At 34.5% G+C, this 26582-nt stretch overlaps 1 protein-coding gene across 4 annotated transcripts in view; it reads right to left on the reverse strand.

The window, feature by feature from the left end:
* ERBB4 (erb-b2 receptor tyrosine kinase 4) overlaps positions 1–26582 on the reverse strand; it is a 1169745-nt gene that overhangs the window by 559023 nt on the left and 584140 nt on the right. For all 4 annotated transcript variants that reach the window (XM_055290486.2, XM_055290484.2, XM_055290487.2 and 1 more), the window contains exon 3: positions 8558–8744. In XM_055290486.2, the coding sequence (XP_055146461.1) occupies positions 8558–8744 (187 nt within the window). The remainder of the gene's footprint in view (positions 1–8557; positions 8745–26582) is intronic.

Consider the following 26582-nt stretch of genomic DNA (forward strand, 5'->3'; position numbering starts at 1 on the left):
TGAGCAAGCTTGATTTTTAAAAAGCCATAGTTGAATGACAGTGGCTATAGAATGAGTACTAGATTTTTAAAAATCAAATTCAGTATTTACAATATTGTTGTATTGCATGTTTGCTTGTATTTTAAATTGTCAACTTACCATTCATGATATATTCAAGTACTATACAATGATCAAAACAAATTCTTTCTAAAATACAACCTTAAGACCTATTGCTTAAGCTTGGATTGTTTACATTTTTCAGCCAATTTAATGGTTCACTGACAATAGTTCTGCCTGAAGAAATTGTCTTAAACAATTTTTGGGAGTGACATATGAAGAACGGGTAAATAGATCTAGATTCCAGCACAAGGTTCACCTGATTAGCCACAAGACCTTAGGCCTGGTTTCCTTAGATGTAAAATTATAATAAAGATATCTGCCAGGTCAGCATTACAGGGCTGTGTATGAAACAGATTTTTTTTAAAGGAACTGAAAGCATTTTGCAAAGTGTAAACTTCCATAACATATGGGATGTTACAATTATCATGCCTTTGGTAAACGTTGGAAGATAACAACGTGTAGCCTCATTTCTGAACTCATGACTAAGGGTTTTAGGTTCTGCCAAGCTTGAGGCTGCCTCCTCTAACTAAACTTGATGATATATTTACATATTTTTAAAAAATTGCCATAGACGTCTGTCAAAATTAGCATGCACTCTTCATTCCCTCTAAAATACAGATTTGGTGGCCAGGCACGGTGGCTTATGCCTGTAATCCCAGCACTTTGGGAGGCCGAGGCTGGCAGATCACGAGGTCAGGAGATCGAGACCATCCTGGCTAACATGGTGAAATCCCATCTCTAATAGAAATACACAAAATTAACTGGACGTGGTGGGGGGCGCCTATAGTCTCAGCTACTCGGGAGGTTGAGGCAGGAGAATGGTGTGAACCCGGGAGTTGGAGCTTGCAGTGAGCCGAGATCGCGCCACTGCACTCCAGCCTCGGCGACAGAGCGAGACTCTATCTCAAAAAAAAGAAAAATATATATATATCTATATATATAAATATAGATATAGATATAGATATAGATTTGGTTTATTCTTAAATATTATTCTTACTGTTTCCAGTCCTCTGCCATGAAATCAGAAAGTGCAACAATCCAGTGATTCTGGCCCCAGTTTGTTGTGCCTCCCTTGGTAACTGGGAATGGATGCAGAGAATTTTTCAATTCTCTGCAGTTCAGGATCTGAAAGCCAGATGAAGCTAATGTCCTGGGGTAAGGGTGGAGAGGTGGGTATTCTGATATATTTACTGTTTTCCTCAGAGCAAAACGCTGGACCCATGGTTGTATTAAAACTGATCAATTTCTAGTACTACATTTGGGACTCTGAAGAGCAAAGATTTTCCTCTTTTTCTAAACACCAAAGCAAACAAGCATGCTTCCTCAATAAATGAGCTTTAAGCAAGGGGGTTTGATTCCCTTATACATTTTTTTCCTTAGGATATATAAGCTTCCTCTCTTAGGGAAGGGAGAAGACAGATTTTACTGTATCTTAAGAAAAAGTAAGAATGATCACAAAGGTTTAATGTTCCAAGTAGGGAAGTTTCCCGAGAGATTCCATAATGCTAGGCTTCCCCTAATATTTTCTGAAGGATGCTCTAGGGATTAAATAGAATGTTCTTCAAAGAGTGAGGCATCTTTAAGATTCCTGAAGGGGTCATAAATTAAGGGAGCTGAATTATATGCCCTGAGCAGCTCATCTTGCCAGTCATGACTGAAAACATGTGAACAGAGGAGAAAGGATGATTCCATCCCCTGAACGCCCAACACCACCACTTATTTTGGCTTATTTCTCCTCAGATTTCTCTCCTTATTATCTCTGATTCTTGGTACAGAAGGAGGAGAAATTCTCATTTCCCCTTCATTCAGTTCTATAAATCCACTCATCGGTTCTCTAAAGAATCAGTTGTCTGAGAATAAGTCCCAGCAAAATTTGCTGAAATGGCCATTATAAATTTCCGATCCCTTAATTATAACATTTCCTCTTTTCAAATATATGTTTCTGTCTACTGACATTAATACATTATTGGAGTTCTCCTTTTTCTAGTCAATACACAGTCTGACATGACAAGCAAACAATACTCTTTAAAACACTGATGAGAGTGTCATTTCCAGAAATTGTGGACCTGATCTAAAAATTGACTCTTTCCAAAGAATGTGCCACTCTTTTCACTGATTCTCTCTGACTCATGCAAGCTTCACTATAGATTAGTTTTGATCTAATCATCTTCCAAGTAATTTACCCTTAAGCTAAGAGTATTCTTAGATTTTTTTTGGCTGCAAATATCACAATATGCTGAATAGATCTTCTAATGTAAATGTTTGTAGTACTTTTGTTAAACATTCTGTTTAACAACAATCCCTGAACTAGCCTGGTTGAACCCACTCAAACATTACCAAGACCGTTCACAGGGTAGTTGAAGAATGCTTAGCAACTCTCGTGTAAGAAAAAGAACTCTGAATATGTCTCTTGTGTAGGTCAAGACAAATGTCAGGGCCAATGAAGGATGAAACATGATGATGGAGATTTGAAATGAAGGGCTGGGGCAACAGGTGCTTGGCATGAAACGCTGAAAGACAGGAGAGAAGTGCTGTGAGGTAGCAAAGATAGCACTCTTCCTGAGAGTAGACAAAGGCCAGTCTCGTGCTTCCCATCACCAGAGAAACAGATCTTAAGCACAAAGTAGTTAGAAGATACACTGAAATTTAGAACACTTTTTTTTTTGTCTGAACAGGTCACATCCAAAGCCCCAAGGAAACAACAGGAATCTATCCAAATATGCAGAAACAAATACAATAGTTTTCTCAATGTGGTAAAACAAAGGAAAACTATAAACAAAACAGATACAAGGAAAGAGCACTAAGATTTCCAAACACCCCCAATGTGAAAGATGCTTTAATTGACAAGTTTCCTGTTTTCTTTAATGCTCATTACAACACTATGAGGCAGAATTTTCTTCACAGTTTTCAAGATAAAGAATCTGAGTCTCAGAGAGACACCCAGACTGTAGGTGGTAGGCCAGGTATTTGCACAGAGATTTTTTCTGATTTCACAATTGCATATCACTCTATGACATATATTGAGTCAATGACAGGTGACTTGTCCTTTTTGATATTAGGTTATTTATTTGACCATTACTGAATAATGCCAAAGAGGCTTGAGAGACTTAAACGTGAAAAGGTACTACATTACTTTGATGTATTATTTTAATTAATAACTTATGCATATTTGAAGGCAGACATTCAAGTGTAATGTTCAGATATCACATCTTTCAAATTTTACATCATTTAGATGTTGTAGTTTCTGGACGAAGCATTCTATTTATGTATTTTGGGATAGCGTCCCTCTGTGCCACCCAGGCTGGAGTGCAGTGGCGTGATCATAGCTCACTGCAGCCTCAACCTTCCAGGCTCAAGGGATCCTCCTGCTTCAGCTTCCTGAGCAGCTGGGACCGGCATGCACCATCAAACCTTCTATTCTGTTTTTCATCTACCAGAATCCAGCAAACTTCATATATTATTTTCATTACTATTGAGGGCTTCTAGGAATAACTTTGGTACTTTTTGTTTTAAACTTTTGTTTGTCCATACCTCAAATAATAATCTAATCAAGATGATTCAGTACACAGTTAACAAAACAATTACAATGCCCATAAAATATCAAATAAAGACTAAAACGTGAATATGTTGGTCTGAAAATATGTATTCAGCTAATTTTTGGAAAACACCAATTGTGCTTTTGTATCATCCCAAATATCACCTCCTCTAAAGATATTCCCATAATTTATAAAGTGAAAATTCAAATATCTAAAGTGAAATTTAGTGTGATAAATATATATATATATGTGTATTAAATTTGTACCTAAGTTATCATTCCATATTAAGATTAAACTACATTTATCTATTTTATATGGATAAAAATAAAATAGATACGAACTTAAGCATTTATCTTTCCATTTAAGATATAAACAAAATAGATAAGAACTTAAGTGTTTGTCTTCCCATTTGGGATATAAATAGAACAGATATAAACTTAAGTATTCCTTTATATCTACAATATAATATGTAGATTAAATTGTATCATATTACCAACCATGAGTAACAGATGAGGTGATTTTATAAATTATAGAAGGGAGAAAATAATAGTGGGTTTTATGGCCCATATAATTCCTTCTAAAGTTTGGCCAGACTAGTGACTAAACAAGTAGAAGCTTATAGAATTAATTAAGATTGTATATATACTATTAAATGTTGATTTGAATAGGAATGTTTGGTTAAGAGGTAATTTAAAAAAGTCAGCAGGACATCCTCATCAAGAGTGATTAATAAGAACCACGACCATGTGCAAGTGACCTTAACAGAAGTGTCCCCTGTCCAGCTATGGACTTCTTTGATGCAGTAGGGACATTCCCAATGACCTCGAGATAGAGATGATTATATGCCTGAAGGGATGCACTGATGGAAGTATAACCTCTCCACTGGCAAGAAGAAAGTAAGGCAGTGTTAACAGGACACCTAGAGTATGCCAATATAAGTTCCTCACTCCTTTATAGGTTGTGTGGCCTATTTTTAATCTAGGCACCTGCCTCTTTTCCCCTCTACGTATCATCTACGCTGTGCATAATGAGAAATGTGAGAAGCAGCAGTAAAACAAGTTTTTCTATTTGGCCAGAAAAATAGGTTTAAATCCATTTATTGTCTCAGGCACAACCAACATGAAAGTATGTAAGTAAGATCTGCAGTAATTTTTTAGGCCATGCAGCAACTTTTGGTGAACATTAAGCTAATTAGTAAGAGTTTTTAATGTGGGAATTAATCTGTATATGTCTAAGTGACATCCAACCATTAACTAGTGTATAATGACAGTCTTCATGTTAACTAAATATCTCTTTTGCACAAAGTTTGCAGAAAGCTACTGTGCTGTTCTGAACACATACTATTCTAATATCAAACAGTGAAAAAGATTTAAGTAGAAATGCAAACCACATATATATATATATATATATATATACACACACAAATGGTTACACTATATATATAGTGTATATATACACACTACATATACAGTATATATATAGTGTATATATAGTGTATATATATGATATACAGTATATATATAGTGTATATATATGATATACAGTATATATATAGTGTATATATATTCACACTGTATATATAGTGTATATCATATATATACTATATATATAATATAATACATATAATATATAATATATATACACTATATATACTATATATATACATGCAAACCATATATATATATATGGTTACACTATATATAGTGTGTATATATATACTATATATATACACAAAAGAACCCTTAAAGTCATCATCTCAAGACTCTTGGTTACAACACTCTGTACACTTCCCATCCCCATAATTGTTACTGGTTATTTACACTGTTGAAAGTACTTAAAAATAAAATTTTGCTGAAGAAGAAAATTCATCATGAATTATTATTGTCTTTTTAATGGTTTATCATTATATAAAGTTGATGTTTGGGAAAATGATTATAGAAAAACTTTATTCCCAGCATCTTCCTTATCTTTAAGTCATTTTATACCCAAGTTTCTATCCAGGATCCTAGTGTGTTATTTTCATTTTCACCCGAACATACAGTGTATTTCTTGTCATGAAAGCAAAACCTTGTCTGTTCCTTTCCCATCCCTTCCTTTCTTTCTGCAAGATGACAGATGAATAAAAATTATTTGCAGCAAATAACTGTGAAGAATTTAACTGGATATTGTGCTATCATTACTTGGTAACATACCATTAATTAGATTAGTGCTTCTCAAATTGTAGTAATCATCAGCATCACTAGAGGGATACTTAACACACAAGTTGTTGGGCCCTACCCCCAGAGTTTCTCATTCAGTAGGTTTCAGGTGAGACCCAGGGATTTGCATTTCTAAGTTCCCGGATGATGCTCATGGTGATGGCCCTTTAAGAATGCAGTTAAAAATTTAATACAGTATGGTAGATTAGGCAGTGATGTATCTGACTAATCAGCAGATTTGCTATCTCCCCTCATTTTATACCAGGTATAAAAAATTAAGGCGAGTCCAGTAGCTCTGCACTTAATAGAATATAAAAATGTTGTTTTAAAAACTCTTGCTTTGTATAACACAAAAACGATCAACATAAAACAAATATTTTTCCGAAGCACAAAAACAATCTTACCTGAACTTAATTATGGCACTTATTTGTTGCTTTAATCGGGTTACCTAGAACATTTAGCCTTTTAAGATTTTGTCATAGAGAAAATTTTATCCCATATTCTTCTTCATGTGAACGGTTAGGGGTCTTCTGTCATTTCTTGCATACTCTTGCACACAAACACAATCATGTGTCCGTGTAACTTCTGATTCTCACAACTGGAGTAACACTATCGACCAGAATACCTAAAGTTCAATGACCCTAGACTGTTTCCCTTACAGAATAATTTTGGCACATAACAACCACCTAATAAATAAAATACCTGAAAAATGTTCTTGTTAGCCTAAATTTCTACCATTTTGTTGCACTTACTTCAATTCATACTCAAAAAAATTAATAACTTTTGAAGGAGTGTGTATTTTTCTAAACAATCAATTCATTCTCTTAATCACTTATTAATTATCCATTTGTACTATGGCAAAAGAAAATATCACAGCTTCCAGGCAAAGTGAATAATAATATTCTTCAAATAATAGTGTTATATTTTGGTATGCACAAGTTAAACAACTGTAACAATCTTAAGTAATACAAGTTATGCACTTACTCAGTATGAAGTATGTTTAAATGTGGCATAATTTTGATTGATTAACTCTGTTTTAATAATTTAGTAGTACTGGTATTAAATGTGAAAATAAATAAGGGAACTATTTAAAGACTAATTCTCTATATGGAAAGATTCCTCAAACAGCACATATTATGGAATAATAACAAGATTCAAATATTATACAAAAGTTTGAAAGAAATTTATTCATTTTTTTCTTTAATATAATCAGAGGGAAATCATGATGAAAACACAATGCTTCCTATGCAGGTTTTAACTGGATCATATTACAATATTTTTAGATTCCTAATTTCAATCATTCAATTGTTCTCTACACATTTCATTTCCAAAATTCTTTCTCCTATCATTATTTCTATATAAGTAGCAATTTAGTAAAAACCTCCATTCTTCAGTAAGAAAACTATCTTTGAAAGAAATAAAAGTGAAAATGTTGATGAAGGAATCTATAAATTCTGAACAATTTGCATTCACCATTATTTCATCAACTCTATAGCAATCATGTCCAAAATAAATAACACAATCAGTATTCCTTTCTTCACCCAAAATATCCCAATTTTATTTCACATGTCTGGCTAACTATAAAGCTATGTCTAACTTAAAACTGGAAATTTAATATCCACTTCAAATATAAGAAACAAATTATTTCAATATTCTGATGATATTCATCTTGCTTTTTGTTATATTTTAAGGCCATATCTCTAAACTGCTTAATTTTTCAATGTCAATAATTATTACTACTTATTGTACTCAAAGTACATATAAAACCACTACAGGTTCGGAGGCAAAATATATAAATTATATTAATTTATAGTAAATTAAAAGTGTAAACCCCTTTATCCTACAGTTAGGTACTAATTATTTACTAATTAGCTCTTTTTTTTTTTTTTTTTGAGATGGAGTTTCACTCTTGTTGCCCAGGGTGGAGAGCAATGGCGTGATCTCAGTAATCAGCTCATTTTGATTACGGGTATACATGAATAAAATTCATGAGCAGAACTATTATACAAAAAAGCCTCCCACAGAACTTTTATGTACCCTGAGCTATGTGAACTGAAAAGTAACAGTGGGGTGGCAAGAACCAGCTTACAAAATAAATTCCTATCGAGTGTTTTTCATAGAAGGATGATAATTTTAGGTTGCTTACATCATATATTTCCAATCTTAATGAGAAAAAACTACTCTGATGAACTGATGTTGTTGAAGTACTCTGAGAAAGAATTGCTGATGGCATTTAGTGAGCTACTGGATAAGAGAAATCAAAACTGTATAAATTAGATATATTTTCCAAAAATAAGGTGATTGTGCAGAAAACTAAAGATTCATGGAAATAGATATAATAGCTTGGGTATTACTAAGCTCTAATGATAGTTATTGCATTATTGCAAAGATTTGATGATATGGTCCACTGTTAGCCTGAAACCACCAAACACAGCATGTTTCATATCTCAGTTTTCAGTCACAGAGCATTTCCAGAGTTTACTCCTGTTCAGCTGAGATACAGTATTATGGTGTCCTTCACACTAAATTTACAAAATCTATAAATAAAAGCAAGGGCATCACAGGGCATCATTGCTCATAAAATGAATAAATCACTGATATTTAAATGCCTTAGAGTGTTCCTCAATGTAACAAACATGACAGTAACCCTACATACACATTTTTGTGTGCATTGCCTTATATTGATAATGAAAGCATATTTGCCATTTTGGATATATTTCTTACCTGTCAAGTTCTTTAATCCAAGTTCTTGAAGTCCAAAGTTTCCATCTTTTCTGTAGTTTAAAAATATTGCCAGGGCATATCGATCCTCATAAAGTTTTGTCCCACGAATAATGCGTAAATTCTCCAGAGGCAGGTAACGAAACTGATTAAGAGCCACTAACACGTAGCCTGTGACTTCTCGAACAGACTGAAAAGACACAAACAATTGCCTGTGTTATAAAACGAGTTTGTCACTATGTATATGTAGCAATTTAGATTAAAAGGAGTTATTAAACTCTAATTTTCAGTTTTTAGTTTAATACATTATTTTCCATATCATATTCTAAATAATTGGCTTCATAATAAAAGATCACAAAGTGTTAGAATCTCATTTGAAGTATAAAGTTGCATTTCTTTTAAACAGTTATGAATGTGCTTATACTAAAATAATGGATTTTGTTTATGGGACCTTCTTCATACCTGAGATTTGAATATGGTTAATGGAATAAAGATCTTGCTTATCAACAGACTACAATAAGTTAAGGACACACAACCATCAGTTAAACTTTAAATAAAAATGCATATTGGTGAGCCTAAGTAAAACAAAGCCATGTTAGTTTGTAAATTGTAGGATAGATTTAAAATGGCTCTATTGATATTTAGTGCTATATTTATCAAATGACAATTTCCCTGTACATCTCTAGGGAACACAAACATAAAAAACATGTATTAAAAACTAATTGTTGTGGCCGGGCGCAGTGGCTTATGCCTGTAATCCCAGCACTTTTGGAGGCCGAGGGGAGTGGATCATGAGGTCAAGAGATTGAGACCATCCTGGCCAACATGGTGAAACCCCAACTCTACTAAAAATACAAAAAATTAGCTGGGTGTGGTGGCAGGCACCTGTAATCCCACTTGGGAGGCTGAGGTAGGAGAATCACTTGAACCCAGGAGGCGGAGGTTGTGCTGCAAGATTGCACCACTGCACTCTAGCCTAGCGACAGAGTGAAACTCTGTCTCAAAAAACAAACAAACAAACAAACAAACAAAGAAAAAAACCAAAAAACCTAATTGTTGTCTATAAATTCATTCTAACCACATTTTTAATTTTTACTGCCCACTGTTTAAATTTAGTTGTCTGTAATAAGTTAATTATTTGAGGGTTTGTGATACATTTTAAAGCAAAACAGTGTCACGAAGAAAGTCTGAGTTTCATCGAAGAAAGTCTGAGTTTCATCTAAATATTAAGTTTTTCAATAAAATGATGATAAATAGTTGTCAGAATTTAAAAAAAACTAAAAATGATACAAAAATACTCAAGTATTTGGTATTATTTCGATACCAATTTCATGTTATTCTAACTCACCCTTTTCATTTCAGATGCTCCAAGGCTGTTTCTGGTACTCCCCACACACCCTGTCTATTCTCACTCCCTTGGTGACCTTATTCAGTTTCAAAGTTGGTGATATCCAAACATGTATCTCTATACTTTCCCCAAACTCCAGATTTACACCCAACTGTCTACTCAACATCCTTACTTGGATGTCTAGTATGCTTTTCAGATACACCTATCAATGGCTGAACTCTTTTCTTCCCCCACCCCTCTGGCAGCCTTCCTCATCTCAGTTGAGGTTATTCCATCTTTTCTGGCTTTCAGGCCAAAATTTCAGTCATCTTTGACTCACCTCTGACACCCCAAGTGTGACCCATACTATTTGTTCTATGTTCAGAATGATCAGAAATTCAACTGCCTCTTATGTCATCCATGGCTCCCAACTGAGCCATCATCATTCCTCATCTAGATTATTGCAATAGGTCTCCTTGTGTCTATTCCTGAACCCTATGGTTTATTCTCAATTCAGGCTAGCCAAGAGACTTTAAAGACATAAATCAGATTAGAACACTTCAATGCTTAAAACTCTGAAACATCTCCTACATCACTCAGAGTAACAGACAAAATCCTTTTACTGATGTATCAAAATCTTTATGCTGTTCAGTACAATAACCACTAGCCATATGTGGCCTGAACAATTGAAGTGTAGCTGGCATAAATTTAGATGTGCTGTAAGTACAAAACACACTCTGGATTTTGAAGATTATATGATGAAATGATAACATTTGAGATAAATTGAGTTAAATAGAATGTATTATTAAAGCTAATATCAGTTGTTTCTTTTTACTTTCTTATTGTGGCAAAACATTTTAAATTACATTTTATTGCTCTTATTATAATTCTATTAGACAGAACTGCAGTGTATGATCTAGTCATCAGTTCTCTTTCACATGAAAAGTATAGTTCTACCTTAAATTGTGCATTATGCCCTTAAAAACCTGAGTTTCCCTTCATCTTGTTATTTTCTTGGCAAACTCTCTCACTACCTTCAAGTTTTTGCTCAAATATCACCTTCTCAGTTGAGGCCAACCCTGATAAACCTGTTGAACACTGTAGCCCCTACACTTCTACCTGCTTCAATTCTCATATTTTCCCTAGTACTTTTTACCTTCTACTATACTATATGATTCATACATTTATCAGATTTAGTATTGGTAACCTGTCTCTCTTTTTCTCAGAATATAGCCCTATAAGTTCAAGCACTTTGGTTTGTTAACTTGTGTGTCTCATGTGACCAGGAGAATGGCAGTAAGAAATCAACAAGTATCTGGCCCTTCTCTGGCCACACACTTCACCACTGTACAAAGTCTGTGGAGTGAAGAAAAAGGCCCATTTAGATTCTGCACTCTCCCCTTCCAGACCCTGTGATCCCAGAATTCCCGTTGCAAATAACCCCAAGTCTTTACCCAGAAACTGTAATGTCATCCTCCCCAGTTCCATCCCCAGAAAGCAGATTGTGCCACCAATGTGCATATATTTAGGAAGGAATGGGTGGTCCAGGTGTCAATGTCTGATGGGAAACTGTACAGATCCTGGACATGTAGGCTAGCGTGTTCAAAAACATGCATGTAAGACTTCTCACAATACAGGACAGAAGTGGATGGAAGAGAGGCTGTAGACTGGAGCCACTTCTCTCCATGCCAACATATTCCTGAGGACTCCAACAGTTCTAACATTGTACCTGGCCATCCAGATTGTTATAAAGATATATCTGTCAAAATGGGAAAATATAACATTTTATTTAGTAATCTCTAGTTGGTTTATAACAAACAATAAAATATGTGAGCCTCTATTCAGACTCTTTCCCCCTAGTCTCACAATTCTTAGGAATAAGCATGCTACAAATAATCAATAGAAGAGTAGAATCCTAATGGAGCAAAAGCGGAGAGGAATAGGAAAGGGATATATGGAATTACTCATATCTGGCATCAAATTGGGAACTCTAAGCCACTGTGACTATTCCTAAGACAGTGAGTGTCTTGGGGTGAAGAGATAAATGTCTAGGACAATAGAAAAGAGGGGTGAAACTCAGCAGTGATATGCATTGTGTGTACACAGCAATTTGTTTAAAATTGCACCGCCTGGAAAAGTCTAGCTCTAGGGCTCTATAATTCCTCCTTCAAACACTGTTCTAATGGTAGAGCTGTTACCTCTTTGAGTGCTCTTATCTACCACTTTGAGCTCTTAAAGAGAGATTATAAATACATTCTGACATCACATGGTCTAAAAAGCAAAATTCATTCATTATTAAAAAGTTTTCTTTCAACTTGAATACAATAATTATTTGGTGACTGGGTCACAATGATAAATGTGGTGACGGAGGATGTATTATGACTCTTTTGCCTACAACATATCATAAGATCCATCATTCCAAAACAAACTTCTCATTAGCTTCCATCCCACTCAGGAAGTGACTCTTCTTATCAAAAAGTGTAAAATGTCAATGTCAACAGAGAAAACACAGATGAAGCATACTCAGGTAAAAGAAGAAGTTTTACTTGTAAAAGAGTAACATTAATGGTAATTTTTCAGTGTCACTCGGCATGGCATTTGGATCACATATTACTACAAGCTGCAAATAATCTGCAAATAATAAGGGCTCTAGAATGTGTGATACGTATGAACCAAGAACAATGCTGAACACATAAAGAAGGACCAACTAATGCAGAAGAGGATGCTCCAAGTGCTCTTATCTACTAGAAAAAGTAAAATATAACTAAGAACATCTTTGTATTTGCATATTACTAAATATATTTATATTTGAATTAATTGTGTTGTAATATTTACATACTTCTCATTCCAGGGTGTGTATTACATTATTCTTAGAGACATGTGTCTTGTCTTCATGGAAGGTCAGATTAAAAGCAATAGCTACTCCCTTGTAAAGATTCTGGAACTGGAGGGATTTGCTGTTATAACTGAGATTCTAGTGTCCAAAATAAGTCTCTGTCATTATTCATTCTGTTTATTACCCTCTGTTCTTGCAAAATAGTATGCATAAACTAAGCATTAGCCTAACAAATATCCTTTTCTTATGTGAACTCTGGACATCATTCCATGTTAATGCTGAGAATGCAGGTCTAAGCCATTTTGAACAAGGCCACCCATAAGTTGGTCCATAGTAAATTATTTTATGACAATAATGAAGATCCTATTTATCTTAATTGTTACATCCCTTTCTCTGACCCAGAAAAATAATGTAAATAATAGAAAAAAAAATGGCCAGGCACGGTGGCTCACGCCTGTAATCCCAGCACTTTGGGAGGCCCAGGCGGGCGGATCATGAGGTCAGGAGATCGAGACCATCCTGGCTAACATGGTGAAACCCCGTCTCTATTAAAAATACAAAAAAATTAGCCGGGTGTGGTGGTGGGCGCCTGTAGTCCCAGCTACTCAGGAGGCTGAGGCAGGAGAATGGTGTGAACTCAAGAGGTGGAGCTTGCAGTGAGCCAAGATCGTGCCACTGCACTCCAGCCTGGGCGACATAGCGAGACTCCGTCTCAAAAGAAAAAAAGAAGAAAAAGAAAAAAAATCATAGCAAATCTCTCAACCCAAGATGTGTTGCTCTAGTCTCTTATATGTAGAGGGACACATGGAACTGAAGCATTTTAAAAAGAGTTATAGGAGATAAATACAAAATTCTTATCTCTAAAAGAAACACATCATGTCTGATTTTGGTCTCTGTATTCTGGTATTCATTATCACATTCTCTCAGGTATTCTTATAGTCTTTCTGTGAACAAATACCTTGAAACATCTCAAAAGGAAACTCCAGTACAGATCATGAGCCATGTGTACTGATTACAAATAAAAACAATTACAGGAAACAAGTTAATAATGGTAGGAGTGCTTAATGATGAAAAAGAGTAAATAATGGTTTGAGACAATATTTGAGACAATATTGGCAGATCTGGATAAAAAGTGAAGAGATATCTAAAAGTGTAAATTATATGTTATAATGTCCGATAAGGCCACACAACCACGTCAGTTATCCATTGTTCCTCTCCTTTCAGCCATCAGAAAGAATCTGAGTAGCACAACATTTTCCACTGTTTTAGAAAATTTTGAGAAAATAAAAACAACTTTTAAACACACGGACTTATCTATGGGAAAGTATAATGGTAGGAAATGTGGGCTCGTCTGCCAGGCAAAGTTGGACTCCAAACCCAGCCTTCGTGCTTACTAGCTTTGTGGCTTTGATCAGGTTGCTTAACCTCATTGAGCCTCAGTTTCTCCATCTTTAAAAAAGAGATACCAATATTTCTATTATAAAACCATAATAGGGGTTAGAAGATATAAAAAACCTGTCTGGCAAATAGTAAGTATTTAACAGATGCTAAGTATTACAGATATTATCTCTGATAATAGCCAGGCAGATGAACTGCCTGTGGATAATCTGAGCAGAAAAAAAAAATTATAATATCATTACATAAGAACTGTTGCTTTTAATCTCTCTGTTATGTAACCTTTGGTACATTTATATCTTGCTTATGCAATTTGCAATTTATTCCTAAATTTCAGAAATGGTTCCTCATACTTTGTGTGTGTATATTATAGCCCTAAATATAGACTCTTCCACTGAACATTTAATAATGGCTGTGGAATGGAATGGAATCGAAAAGTGGAAAGCAATGCTTAAGGTCTTTTTAGATATCATTTTCCATGGAAAATAACTTTATGAACTTGCTACTAATACAAAACATTGTTTGAACAACACAATTATGATTTATGTCCAAGGGCCACAGTAGTAAACAGAAATTATAACAATGCCCTAGGGGAGGGATAGCATTAGGAGAAATACCTAATGTAGGTGACGGGTTAATGGGTACAGTAAACCACCATGGCATGTGTATACCTATGTAACAAAACTGCACGTTCTGCGTATGTACCCTAGAACTTAAAGTATAATAAAAAAGTAAATAAAATGAAATAAAATCTAATTTCTGAGTTACTGGCAATGCCTTTGATATCAAATAAAGGTTTTTCTCCAAGAAAAAAAAAAAAAAAAAAAGAATACCCTAGCAAAGACAAAATCCTGACTCTGGTTCTGGCTCAGTAACAGTTTAGTTCTAGGAAGTCATCCTATTTTGTCAACCAAAGAGTGAATACCCTCCTAAAGATATATCTTCCTCCTCGAGGTGTAAGCTTCTGCTCAGTAAAACTGATCAATTTCCATTGTCAACGTAGGCTTCTACAGTTGCTTGGTTCAAGTAGTAAATACAATCGGATATTATTAAAGCTTTGAATGCTTTGAAACTCTTCTAACCCAAGGGACAATTGACAATTTGTTTTGCTTATGACATTTGATGATAGAAATCAAAAGATATGGAAAACAAAAAAATTAATTTCCCATACCATATTGGCAATAAGTCCAAAAATCATGATTTTTTAAAATGACAACAAATTTTATAAGCATTTCTCCTGCATAATATTTTAGAGACAAAGTGAAATCTGCAGTTACAAACCTGAAATTTTCAATGGATGCCCCTCAATCAAAGATTAGATGAGACTGTATTGGCTCACTGGGTTATCCTTTTACCTCTAGATAATTTCAGAAAAATCAGTCTTCACTATTTTTAAATTTATGCTTCATTCCACAACTCTTTTAATAGCTATTAATTTTTCTGTATTTGACATAAATCCCTAATTCTTTTCTTCTTAGTTGACTTAAAAAAAAATTTGAACCTTAATAGAAATGAAGACTAGTTCCTTAAATGTTTCTTCATTTACCTTAAGATTAAAGTGATTACAGTACCACACAATTCCTAAATATTGAATAAGTGTTTAGGAATGATTTTATGCACATTAAAAGCAATTATATGTTCCTAGCTAAGTATGTAAAACTCTTATTCCTAGATTTTTTCCTACTAAAATTATTCATCAAATCCATGTTTATTACTTATTTTTCTTTAAAATTAGCAACTCTTTGAAAATATACCTATCCATTTTTGTTAAAACATTCTGTAATCAGTCAAAAAGATCCAAATTCTTAACTTCTACTCTAGTGTCTTAAGAACTCATACACAATTAGATATTATCCACAAAATACTAATACATTTCATCAGGTAAGAATCAACAAATATAATGCTGATTACCTAAGGTCAATAGACTTGAAGTCAAATAAACCTGTAGTATCACAGAGAAGAGTAGGGAACAGAGAACTATGGTGGTAGGACAGGGTGTAATAGAAAGTCCCTTCTGCTGGTAATGACTGCAGAATTTATTTGTTCTCTGACGGTGACAAATGCGTAGCAAATTGTAGCCTCTCTATCAATAAAGCTTTCCATTAAATTTCCCTAGGCAATTAATTTCTGTTCCTGCCCTTCACAGCATGTCTGAGAATATCTAAAGCAGAAAACATTCTTAACTATGACATAGTATGTAAAAGTTTACCAGAATAAAAGCCCATTAATAAACACAGAGCAAACATTACATATCCCTGCTGCTTGTAGAGATAGTATGTTTGCTTTGGAATTCTGCTTTCATTTTTCCCATTGTTCTTAAAACTCCAAGGATTATGCCAGCCTGGCAAGGAGGGACTCACAGTCTCATTTAATTAGATTTGAAAAAAAAAGTAATGTGAAATGTCATATACTGACTGGAGTAGAATAGAATTCATACTACTTACACACAGCGTGCAATAATACTCAAGAGGTAGGAAACCTGATCAGGTCATCCCAACAAACTGCTAACTTTCAGCCAATTCCAGCTAGTCTCTTGAGTGCTAGTGTTGCTATGAGTTCTACTTTCTAAGAATCTGCAGGCCATTTCACTCATCACTGGCCACTTAGCCAGCTCTCAACCCATGACTTCTTAGCAGTGAACACCTTTCGTTCCATTGAGAAGAGGACTCCTTAGCTCTCCTCCCTAGAATTAACCATATGTTTTTTGTCCTTTATATTTTCCTGAGCTGGCTGGAGAGTTAATAGTCCCCCTTCAAATCTCTACATTCCCAATTGATTCTTCATCTCCTGACCATATCAAGACTATGTTCCTGTATCATAGACTTATTACATTAGAGTTAGGTTTGTAAAATTAAATTAAATTGGCCCAAAGTTGTCTCTGTACCTTGAGTTTCTACACAGCAAACTGTGACCTAATTAGTATGTAAACAAACTGCAAACTAACTTAAGAGTATATTCTCATAACAAGTAGCTGAATCTCAGCCAATCACAGCAGCCAGGCCTCAGTCAATCACAGGCTACCAACTGATCACACTATGTCCAAATAAGACAAATGCCAAGCTGTAACAATTTAAACTGTTTCTGCATAATACTTACTTGTCCATCTATAAATTCTGCCTGTTCACATTGCTGGGTAGGAATCCCTGAACTACTCCTGATCTGAGTGCTGCCCAATTCATGAACATTCTTTTTTTAAATAAACTCTGCTAAATTTAATTTGTCTAAAGTTTTTCTTTTAACAGATTACACAAACTAAGTTGGAAGCTTTGGTAGATTCGTTTATGTAATCACACAAAATTTCAGTTGTAAGTATATATATTTCAAAAAATTCATAAGTTGAAGATTCTATCATCTCTAAAGAGTGTGTGTGTGTGTGTGTGTGTGTATTCATTTTCTACATATTTATACAGGTAGGCTTATATTTTGAAGTCTGGATTTCAAAAAGACATTTTAATAATCTTTAATAACTATTTAAAATATAATACTGAGTTCAATTTTTTTCCTATCAGATAAACACATTAAGCTCCAATGATTTGGGGAATTGATTTTTAACTGAAATTAGATATAATGCATAAATGCAAAAATAGTAAGAATGTTTGGAAACCTTAGAATTAAACTTTGTTTAGATATAGATAGAGCTGGAGTAAAAAGAAATTATTAGTTTTCAGCATTTTCGTACAACTGAAGCTACACCTGAATCAAAGCATCGTAATGTTTATTAACGTTGTCCAGGTGATGATGAGTATTCTCCACAGGGAGCCAAACTGGTTAGGACAATGCAGCCTAGTGATTAAATTTGGGTTCTGTAGTCTCATAATCTTAGTTTGACTCCTGTCTCCATTACTTATTGACCTTGCGCAAATTATTCAATATTACGTTCCTCTTCTGCAAAACAGGAAAAATTCCTGCTAAATGCTTAAAAGTTGAATCAACAAAAGATAATCAATTTCATCATATTATCATTAGTGCAATTGTGCCAAAATATTTGTAAATATTTCATATAAGTTTAGGAATGGTAAACAATATATAAGCAAAAACATTTAATATTAAAATTAATTAAACAATTAGTACTACATAGCACATAAAGATATAGCTTCAGTCAGATTATCTATTGTTGGCTAAATATGACCACTCCCTAAAATAAATTTATTCATGTATATATTTGTTTGTTTATGAGACGCATTCTTGCTCTGTTGCCCAGGCTGGAGTGCAGTGGTGTGATCACAGCTCACTGCAGTCTTGAACTCCTGGGTTCAAGGGATATTCCCACCTCAGACTCCTGTGTCTAGGACTACAGCTATACATGACCACACCAACCTAATTTTTTTTTTCCAGTAGAGATGGGGGGTCTCATTATGTTGCTGTGGCTGGTTTTGAACTCCTGGCCTCAAGTGATACTCCTGCCTTTGCCTCCCAAAGTGCTAAGATGACAGATGTGAGCCACTGTGCCCAGCTAAATCCCCATAATGTATACACTGAAGTCCTAACCCATACTATCTCAGAATGGGACTGTATTTGGAGATAGGGTTTTCAAAGAAGTAATTAGGCTAAATTGAGGTTATTAAGTTGGGCCCTAATCCAATATAACCAGTGTTTTTAAAAGAAGAAAAGATGAGGGCGCAGACATGACAAGAGAAAAGACCATGAGAAAACACAGAGAGAAGTTGGTCATCTACAAGCCAACGAGAGAGATCTCAGAAGAAACCAACGCTGCAGAGCCCTTGATCCCATACTTCCAGCTCCAGAATTGTGAGAAAATAAGTATCTGTTGTTTAAGCCACCCAGTCTGTGGTACTTTGTTATGGGATTGTTATGGCATTCCTAGCAAACTAAAACACTGCCTAAGTTCACGTCCCAGCTTTTAGCAGTATTATGTTGGGTAAATTATTTAACCTTTCTGTGCCTCAGTATCTTTATCTGTAAAATGGGGATGTTAAGGTCTCCAAATCCTAGGATTATTTTGAGAAGTATATCTCTATGACTTGCTTAACAGAAGGTCTGGCTCATAGCTATCCCTCAGTATTAGTTTTTATTGTTTTTCTGAATCCAGAATTCTTCAGTATGTTCCCTGTGTTGCATAGCATATATAAAACTGTATTTTTCTATTTCTAAAAGAATAACTACACATCACCAAAGTTTAGATGAGAAAACTGCTTGCTAGCATTTCAATGTACAATTAAGAGTGACAGTTTCATGTCTGAGGTCTTTTATAAATGTGATGTTTTCCCATTCAAAATTTAACGAAAGAAAATGGGCCTCTATGAAATTATGGCTGACAACAGCTGCCTCTGTTGAAAAGCATATGGGAAATGCCCTTTGAGGATGCAAAAGTTAGAGGTGACTGCTTCTGTGACTAGTCTGTTGTTATTTTTAAATGAAAAGGATGAGCAATCTCAGAAATAAGAGAGCCAAAGTATCAGGGATGGATTTGACAAGCCTGCCAAGACACACTTCAATATCTGTCTAAATATTTGGCCATAAAAAACACAAAACACAGCCTTAATTAATTTATAAAAAAACAAATATTTGCTTTAGTCATCTCCTCTAGTGACAACAAGGTCTGATGTTACTTATGATGCTCTTAATATTAAATTCAAACATACACAACAGGCATCCTATGGACATCTGTGGATACAATCAGGACTACAAATATAACAAAAATTGAGGCCAATCAGGACTACAAATATAACAAAAATTGAGGTCATGGACTTGTAGACAAGAAATTTAAATGTTTTTCTTATTTAAGTATCCTTATGCAAGTCACAAGTTTCTAAGTAGCTATTTACTATTTCAAATAGTACAAATTTTCAAATAATTACATTAACTTATATTAATTAGTGTTTTCTGTGTGTGAGGCATTCTTACGTCTTCTTTCACCTACTGGTCAAATCACTCTATTACCTCTGTTTTATAAATGAAGTAACTACAGTGAAATAACTTGCCCAAAGTCACATAGACAAAAAGTGATGGAGGAAATATTAAAACAACAACAAGATCTCTCTTATTCCCAAGATCAAAATCCCAATCTCTTTGAAGTATTTTTTCAAAAAGTGGTACCAATTACTTCCTTGTTTAAAGTACTATCCATGGCAACATGGTCTAAAATTTTGATTTCAGCGTAACATTCTCTAAGGTTTATTTATGACAAAAATATTAGCTAAGAAAGAGTAATTTCTCAAAAGTAACTGCAGCATGCTTCAGATATTTATAACTGCAAAATCTGCTTTAAAAAGTACTTTAAGTATCCTAAAAGTCTTAAAATCAGCATTCTCTTAGGGGCCTTCTCTTAGGTGCCTTCTCTTAGATGCTAGCGGACCTTTTCAAACATACATAGAATCAAATGAGATTCTGTTCATAAATTAATAATGCAAATACAACCAAACAATCCTAACGTAAATGTATTTTTAAATTTGCACTTGACTTTTCTTCCTCAAAAAAGTCTTTAAGTCTCTATGCTTTCACCCTCATTCATCCATCCATCCATCTACCCACCCATCCATCTATTCATCCCTCCATCCAATTATCTATTCTACAAATGTTTATTGTCCCCCTCTATTTGAGAAACATCGTTCAAGTTGCTGGAGACACAGTGGTGAGCTAAATAGACATGGTTCTTAATCTTACAGTGGTTACTTCCTTTATCATTTCCAATCTTCGTCTAATGACAAGATTGCCACTAAGAAAATGATGGCTTGCCAAGAAAGATTTACAATAACTTGCAAGTGAATGCCTGTATCTTTGTTTCTTTAAGAGTAAACCATTTGTTTTAAAATTTTATGCATTAAACATCTAATCTTATTATAAAGCTACCTCACTTTCTGGTCATACATTGGCACCTTCCATTTTGGAAAAAAATTTCATTTTTCTTTTGACATAATTGTTACTTAGAGATGCACTTTGTGCCTATGTTTGTGTGTATGTCTTCAGGACTTTCAAGTAAACAACTTAATTATGAAACATTTTTCTCTATGCTTCCCCTCTATGGAGAAGCAATCATTATAGTATCTTCTAAGACTTCATATAAATTACTTACAAGGTATAAAATATATTGATTTTAAATATCTTCTTAAAATATCATCTTTTTGCCTATTTTGATGTCATTCATTCAGCAATCTGTACTTGAAGTATATTCAAAGCTATTCCTTGCTCTGGGGACATGGAGATGTATAAAACATGACCTGGCCCCTTAGTAGTTTACAACCACTGTGAAAGACAAACATGGAAAGGAGCAAAGGAATAACATGTTTCAGATGCAACGATGGAACCATAATTAAGATTCTGAATATTAGAAAGTAATGAAGACCATAATGGGGGTATCAACAGCACCCTATGTGTACACAGAGCTGAAGCGGATAAATTTGCCTGAGGAATACTGGAGAAAGAAGTTGTAGGAACAGACAATTGCCTAAGTTCTGAAAGGTTGTTAAGTGTTCCACAGAGATTTAGCACCTAGATTGTGGTGTTAAATTATAGTTTTACACGAAGAGAAACCAGGAATTCTTGGAGAAATTTCATACTCTAGGTATGGGACAAGAAATAGATAAGATGAGCCTGAAACATCTTGTCATAGCAGATAGTGAGGAAGCTATCAAAAATTACTAAGTTCATGTCAAAAGGGCTCAAGAACCAATTGGAAGAGACCCTTCCTGGCCAATGATGGGGTAACTTAAATTTCAAAAATGATAATTACAACTGATTATAATCCATAAAATACATATAAACCTATGAGTTCATGATAATATTAAGTGACATAAATTTCTCATCTTTGGACAATAATAGAGGACCAATTCACTTTTTTGAAAATGTATGTAAAACAAAATAAGCATGCATCCCTTTCCTTTATGAGCTGTAACACCAGGTAACAAAATAACAGATTAAAGGTAGTGCCTTAGTCTGTTTGGTCTTCTATAGCAATTTACCACAGACTGGGTGATTCATAAATGCCAGAAATTTGTTACTCACAATTTTGGAGGCTGGGAAGTCCAATATCAAGGTGTCAGCAAATTGAGTGTCTTGTGAGGGCCCACTCCTTGAGGCCAGTGTCTTGCTATGTTTTCACATACCAGAAGGCGCAAGGGATCTCTCTAGGTTCTTTTTTATAGAGTCACTAATTCCATTCATAAGGAGTCTACTCTTATGACTTAATCACCTCCCAAAGGCCCCACCTCCAAATACCATCATATTGGGGATTAGATGTCAGTCTGTATCAGGCACTATGTCTTATAAGGTGTTCCAACGAATAAGTGAAAATAATTTTAAAATTATAGTATCAACCAATTTTGATTCATTAATTGTAATAAATGTGTACCATAACAATGTAAGATGTTAATAATAATAGGGGAAACTGAGCATAAGCTATATAATAATGCTGTATTTTCTTCACAATTTTTCTGTGAACCTAAAACTTTTCTAAAAATAATATTTTTAAAAATTAGAGCATTGCCATTCTGAAAGTCTTTATGAATTAACGGTACTAGATATTCAGCATCATTGGCTAATAATTGCAAATGATATCACAATAATAGAGAAAAAATGCTGGGAGACAATTCTGCATTGTTTCTTCATGGTGTGTTTTTTTTCAAGAATGTTCGTATAGTAAGCAGCATTGGAATAGCAAGCCAGTTTCTCCTTCCAGGGTGGAGGGCAGATTTGTTAGCAGCCCTTTTTATAAAAACGGAGTTTATAAGCTCAGAGTTCTGCAGCTGTGACACAAATGTCTTTTGATACAGTATCGACCTGTTTGTACTTTCCAATCACTTCCATGGGACTTGCCTCAGGGGCAATGGGAACCCATGTAAACATGAAGCTCATGCTGACTGCTGTGCCATTGAGTCTCGTGTCTTCTTCTAACACAAGTGACAGACTAACTTGTTAGCTTGCAAACACTCTAAAATCTCAGACGTTTGACATTCTTGACAATAACAAGACATTATGTGCCTCCCACTGAATGAACACACCACCACCTATGGTTTCATTAAAGAGACTGAATATAAGTATTATAAAGTCTCTGGATCCAGCCGCCATTTGTTGGAAGTACAAAACACAGAGAAACATGGTGAATTCGATCATGAATATGCAATTAACAAAATCTAGCCTTCAGAAAATTCTACAGAAAAATGTCCCAGGTCTTTGAATAGGTAAATTATAAGAAGAGGGAAAAAAGGAGGAGGAACTTATGTCACATGTCTTAAAGGAAATTTGGAAAAAAATACTTTAAAAGCAAGCTACAGTGTCCAGAGATGCATACTTGGGTGATAAAACTATGAAGACATACAAGAAAGCAATTTCTATACAAGTAAGAATGGCGGTTACTTTTGGGGAGAAAAGCATTTGAGCTTGGGATAGAGCACATAGTGGGGTTTCTGGGGTGGGTAGCAAAGCTCTATTTCTTAATGTAGACTGACAGTTACAAAGCAGTATGCCTTTTCCAAACTACTTAAGCTATGTATTCATTTTGTGAAATTTTCAATATTTGTGTAATGTTTGCTTATGAAAGTATAAAAATAAGCCATCAAGTGGAAAAAATAAGAAAAGACATAAAAATGTCCCTTGCCTTTTCACATCTCGCCAATTGATATATGAAATTAGAAACCAAACAATTTCATATGCATAGTGTTCCTTGCTATCAAATTCTCTCTATTAATATGCAGGAGCTGAATATGTTAGTAAGAAACATTTGCACAATTTAGGCAGAGAGAATAATATGGCTAATGTCAAAGTGTCTTGAGAGAGCCTAGTGTTGTTCACAGGTCTAAGACTGTTGAATGGAAAATGAGTCAGGGAGGGGAGGGACTTGATTGCAAACAGTTAATGTAGGAGTCTACAACTTTACATCAGGCAATGGGGAATTAGCGGCACTGTATACAAAGAATTTAGGCTTTGATTTATTTTGTAGAATTATGTTCTTAGTTGCAGGGTAAAAATGGAGTAGGTTGGTGAGAAGCTGGTAGAGAGAGAAAAGTTAGAAACTTGTTGCCAGGCAAGAGATGCGGAAGGCAGTGAATACAAATTAGATGGCTCTGAGATCCAAGCCATCTTTTTGAGGTGGAATACAAAAATACTTCATGACTTACTGGATGTGGGAATTGAGGAAGAACAAGCAACAAGAAATGACTGAGGTTTTCAGCTTGGGAGACTTGGTTGACGGCACTTTAAAAAAACCGGTATAAGGAACAAGTCTGTGGAATTTTCCCAAGTACTATATGAACTTTTGGTTATCTGATGTTAAACTAACACCTTCTTTTTTACAAATTCTTTTAAATGACATTAATATCTGTGTATCTGTTAAATATGGATAGCAGGTACATGTATCTAATATATTTTTCTGTGTGCTTAATATGCTTTTAATCTTCAAATAAATTATGTTAGCACCTGTGATTTCATATATATTTATTGATGTCAGGTTATAATATTGTTCACGTAGGTCTAAAACAGTGGTTCTCAACTGAGGTGTTTTGCTTTCCAGAAGACATCTGGCAATGTCTGGAGATATTTGTGGTTGTCATCCTTGGTGAGGGGTGGAGGGTGATACTGGCATCTAGTGGGTAGACATCTGGGTTGCTGGTAGACATCATACATGCACCAGACAGCCCTTTCTACCCACCTCCCACGCCCACCACTAGGCAAAGATTAATCAAGTCCAAAATGTCAAGGTTGATTGACTTATTAATTTGAGGCAACTGTTTAATTTTATAGCTTGTAGAGTTGCCTTAGTGGTTTTCTAAAAGTAATAAAAACAGTGTCTGCTAGTATACCATTAATATGATCCATAAAATATTTATACATTGAGGAAAATTTAAATTAATATTCTTGTATTAATATATATTTGTCTAACCTGAATTTATTATTGCACATAGTGCCAGATGGACAGTGGATGGATAGATAAATAAATATCCATTTACATGGGTAAATAGGCCTCTCTCCCTCTCTTTCCTCTCTTCTCTCTCTGTTTCTCTCTCCATTGTAACCTAATGTTGCAGTAGCAAAATTTTCTATGTTGATTTGATTTTTTTTCATTCACTGCTTAAAAGCTTGCCTAATACAACTTGGGGATATTAAGGCTAAGATGTTCTATTTATAAGCAAATTTATAAACAAACAAAGTCAGTCATTTCCTTTATAGGCATAATTCTTCTTTAATCTCTGAGAAAGTATCTTTTGTTTGAAAGAAAGATTATGTTTTATAGTCTCCAACCTGTACCCAGTAACCAAACTAATTTAAACATAAAAAATAACAACATCTCACAGGGAGGAACAAATGAAAAAATGAATAGTCTCTTTGCAACTTGTTACAGGTACAGTAGACAAATGCTTGTGATGAACTCTTTAGTTATTCCCATTTATTGTATTCCCTTAAAGGAAACTGGACAAAGACACATGGTGTTTCTCTCTCCTGAGTGAACTTCATCACCTTTCTCTTGGGAAGGGATTTATTAATCATACTAGACTTCAGCAGTGGTTAACAACATTGGATTACACTCCCAGCGGTGAGGTACTAGGTTCATGGTATGCTCATTAACACAAGTGACATCAATATCCCCCTCCTCTTCTGCAGAATGAATGGGGATATTGACTTCTCATTCCAATCCTCTTCATCAACATCATCACAGCACTGGTATTTTATATGCATACTGCAGTTTACACAGCCATTTCATATAAATATCACTTTTAACCTCCAATCACCATTTTCTGAAGCAATTCGCTAACTTTCAACAGATGTTTTTTCAGAATTACATTAAACTAGAAAATGTATTGTGGTTTTAAGTTCATGAACTACAAGAATATTCAAAAGGAACTGATGTTAATAAAAATAATGACATAGGTGACATTTCATTTAACACTCTTGAATTTCACCACGGAATAACCTTTCACCTCTCTTGTCTAGAACTTGTTCTCTTAATCTTCCATTAATTTCCTTAAGCAGGTTCCAATACTAAAATCTGATATAATCTCTACTAGCTGACACACAGAAATAAAACTTAAAAAATAATTCATGCTAAGGTCTATTTAGCTAACACAGTTACCTCAAATCCCTGTTAGAAAGTGTTAGTGTACAAAAAGATAGATAAAACAAATTAAGTCATGGGGATTAAGATTCTATGGGACATTTTTCTACTACTCAAATAAATTTCTGCTACTGTAATTGAAAACACCAGAAATACTATTTTTTTACTATCACTATTACTACTCTTAGAACATTACTTTTATGAATACCTACTATATAGGTGGCACTGTGCTCACAGGTTTTTTTTTACTTAGAATATAAAATTTAATTGTTATTATTTCCATGTTACCTTTTAAAAAATGCCAGTTTGATTTGTCCAGCTATATGACAGTTCCTCCACACAGACTATTACCTATACAGCACAAACACAAGGCCTTTGTTGATATGTGATTACCTAATTTGTAAAACTAATTGCCTCTGCAATACCATGAAATAATGTGTTGACAGTGTCGTATCATGAAAAGAGG

This window comes from Symphalangus syndactylus, chromosome 8 (genome assembly GCF_028878055.3).
Source record: "Symphalangus syndactylus isolate Jambi chromosome 8, NHGRI_mSymSyn1-v2.1_pri, whole genome shotgun sequence".
NCBI lineage: Eukaryota > Metazoa > Chordata > Mammalia > Primates > Hylobatidae > Symphalangus > Symphalangus syndactylus.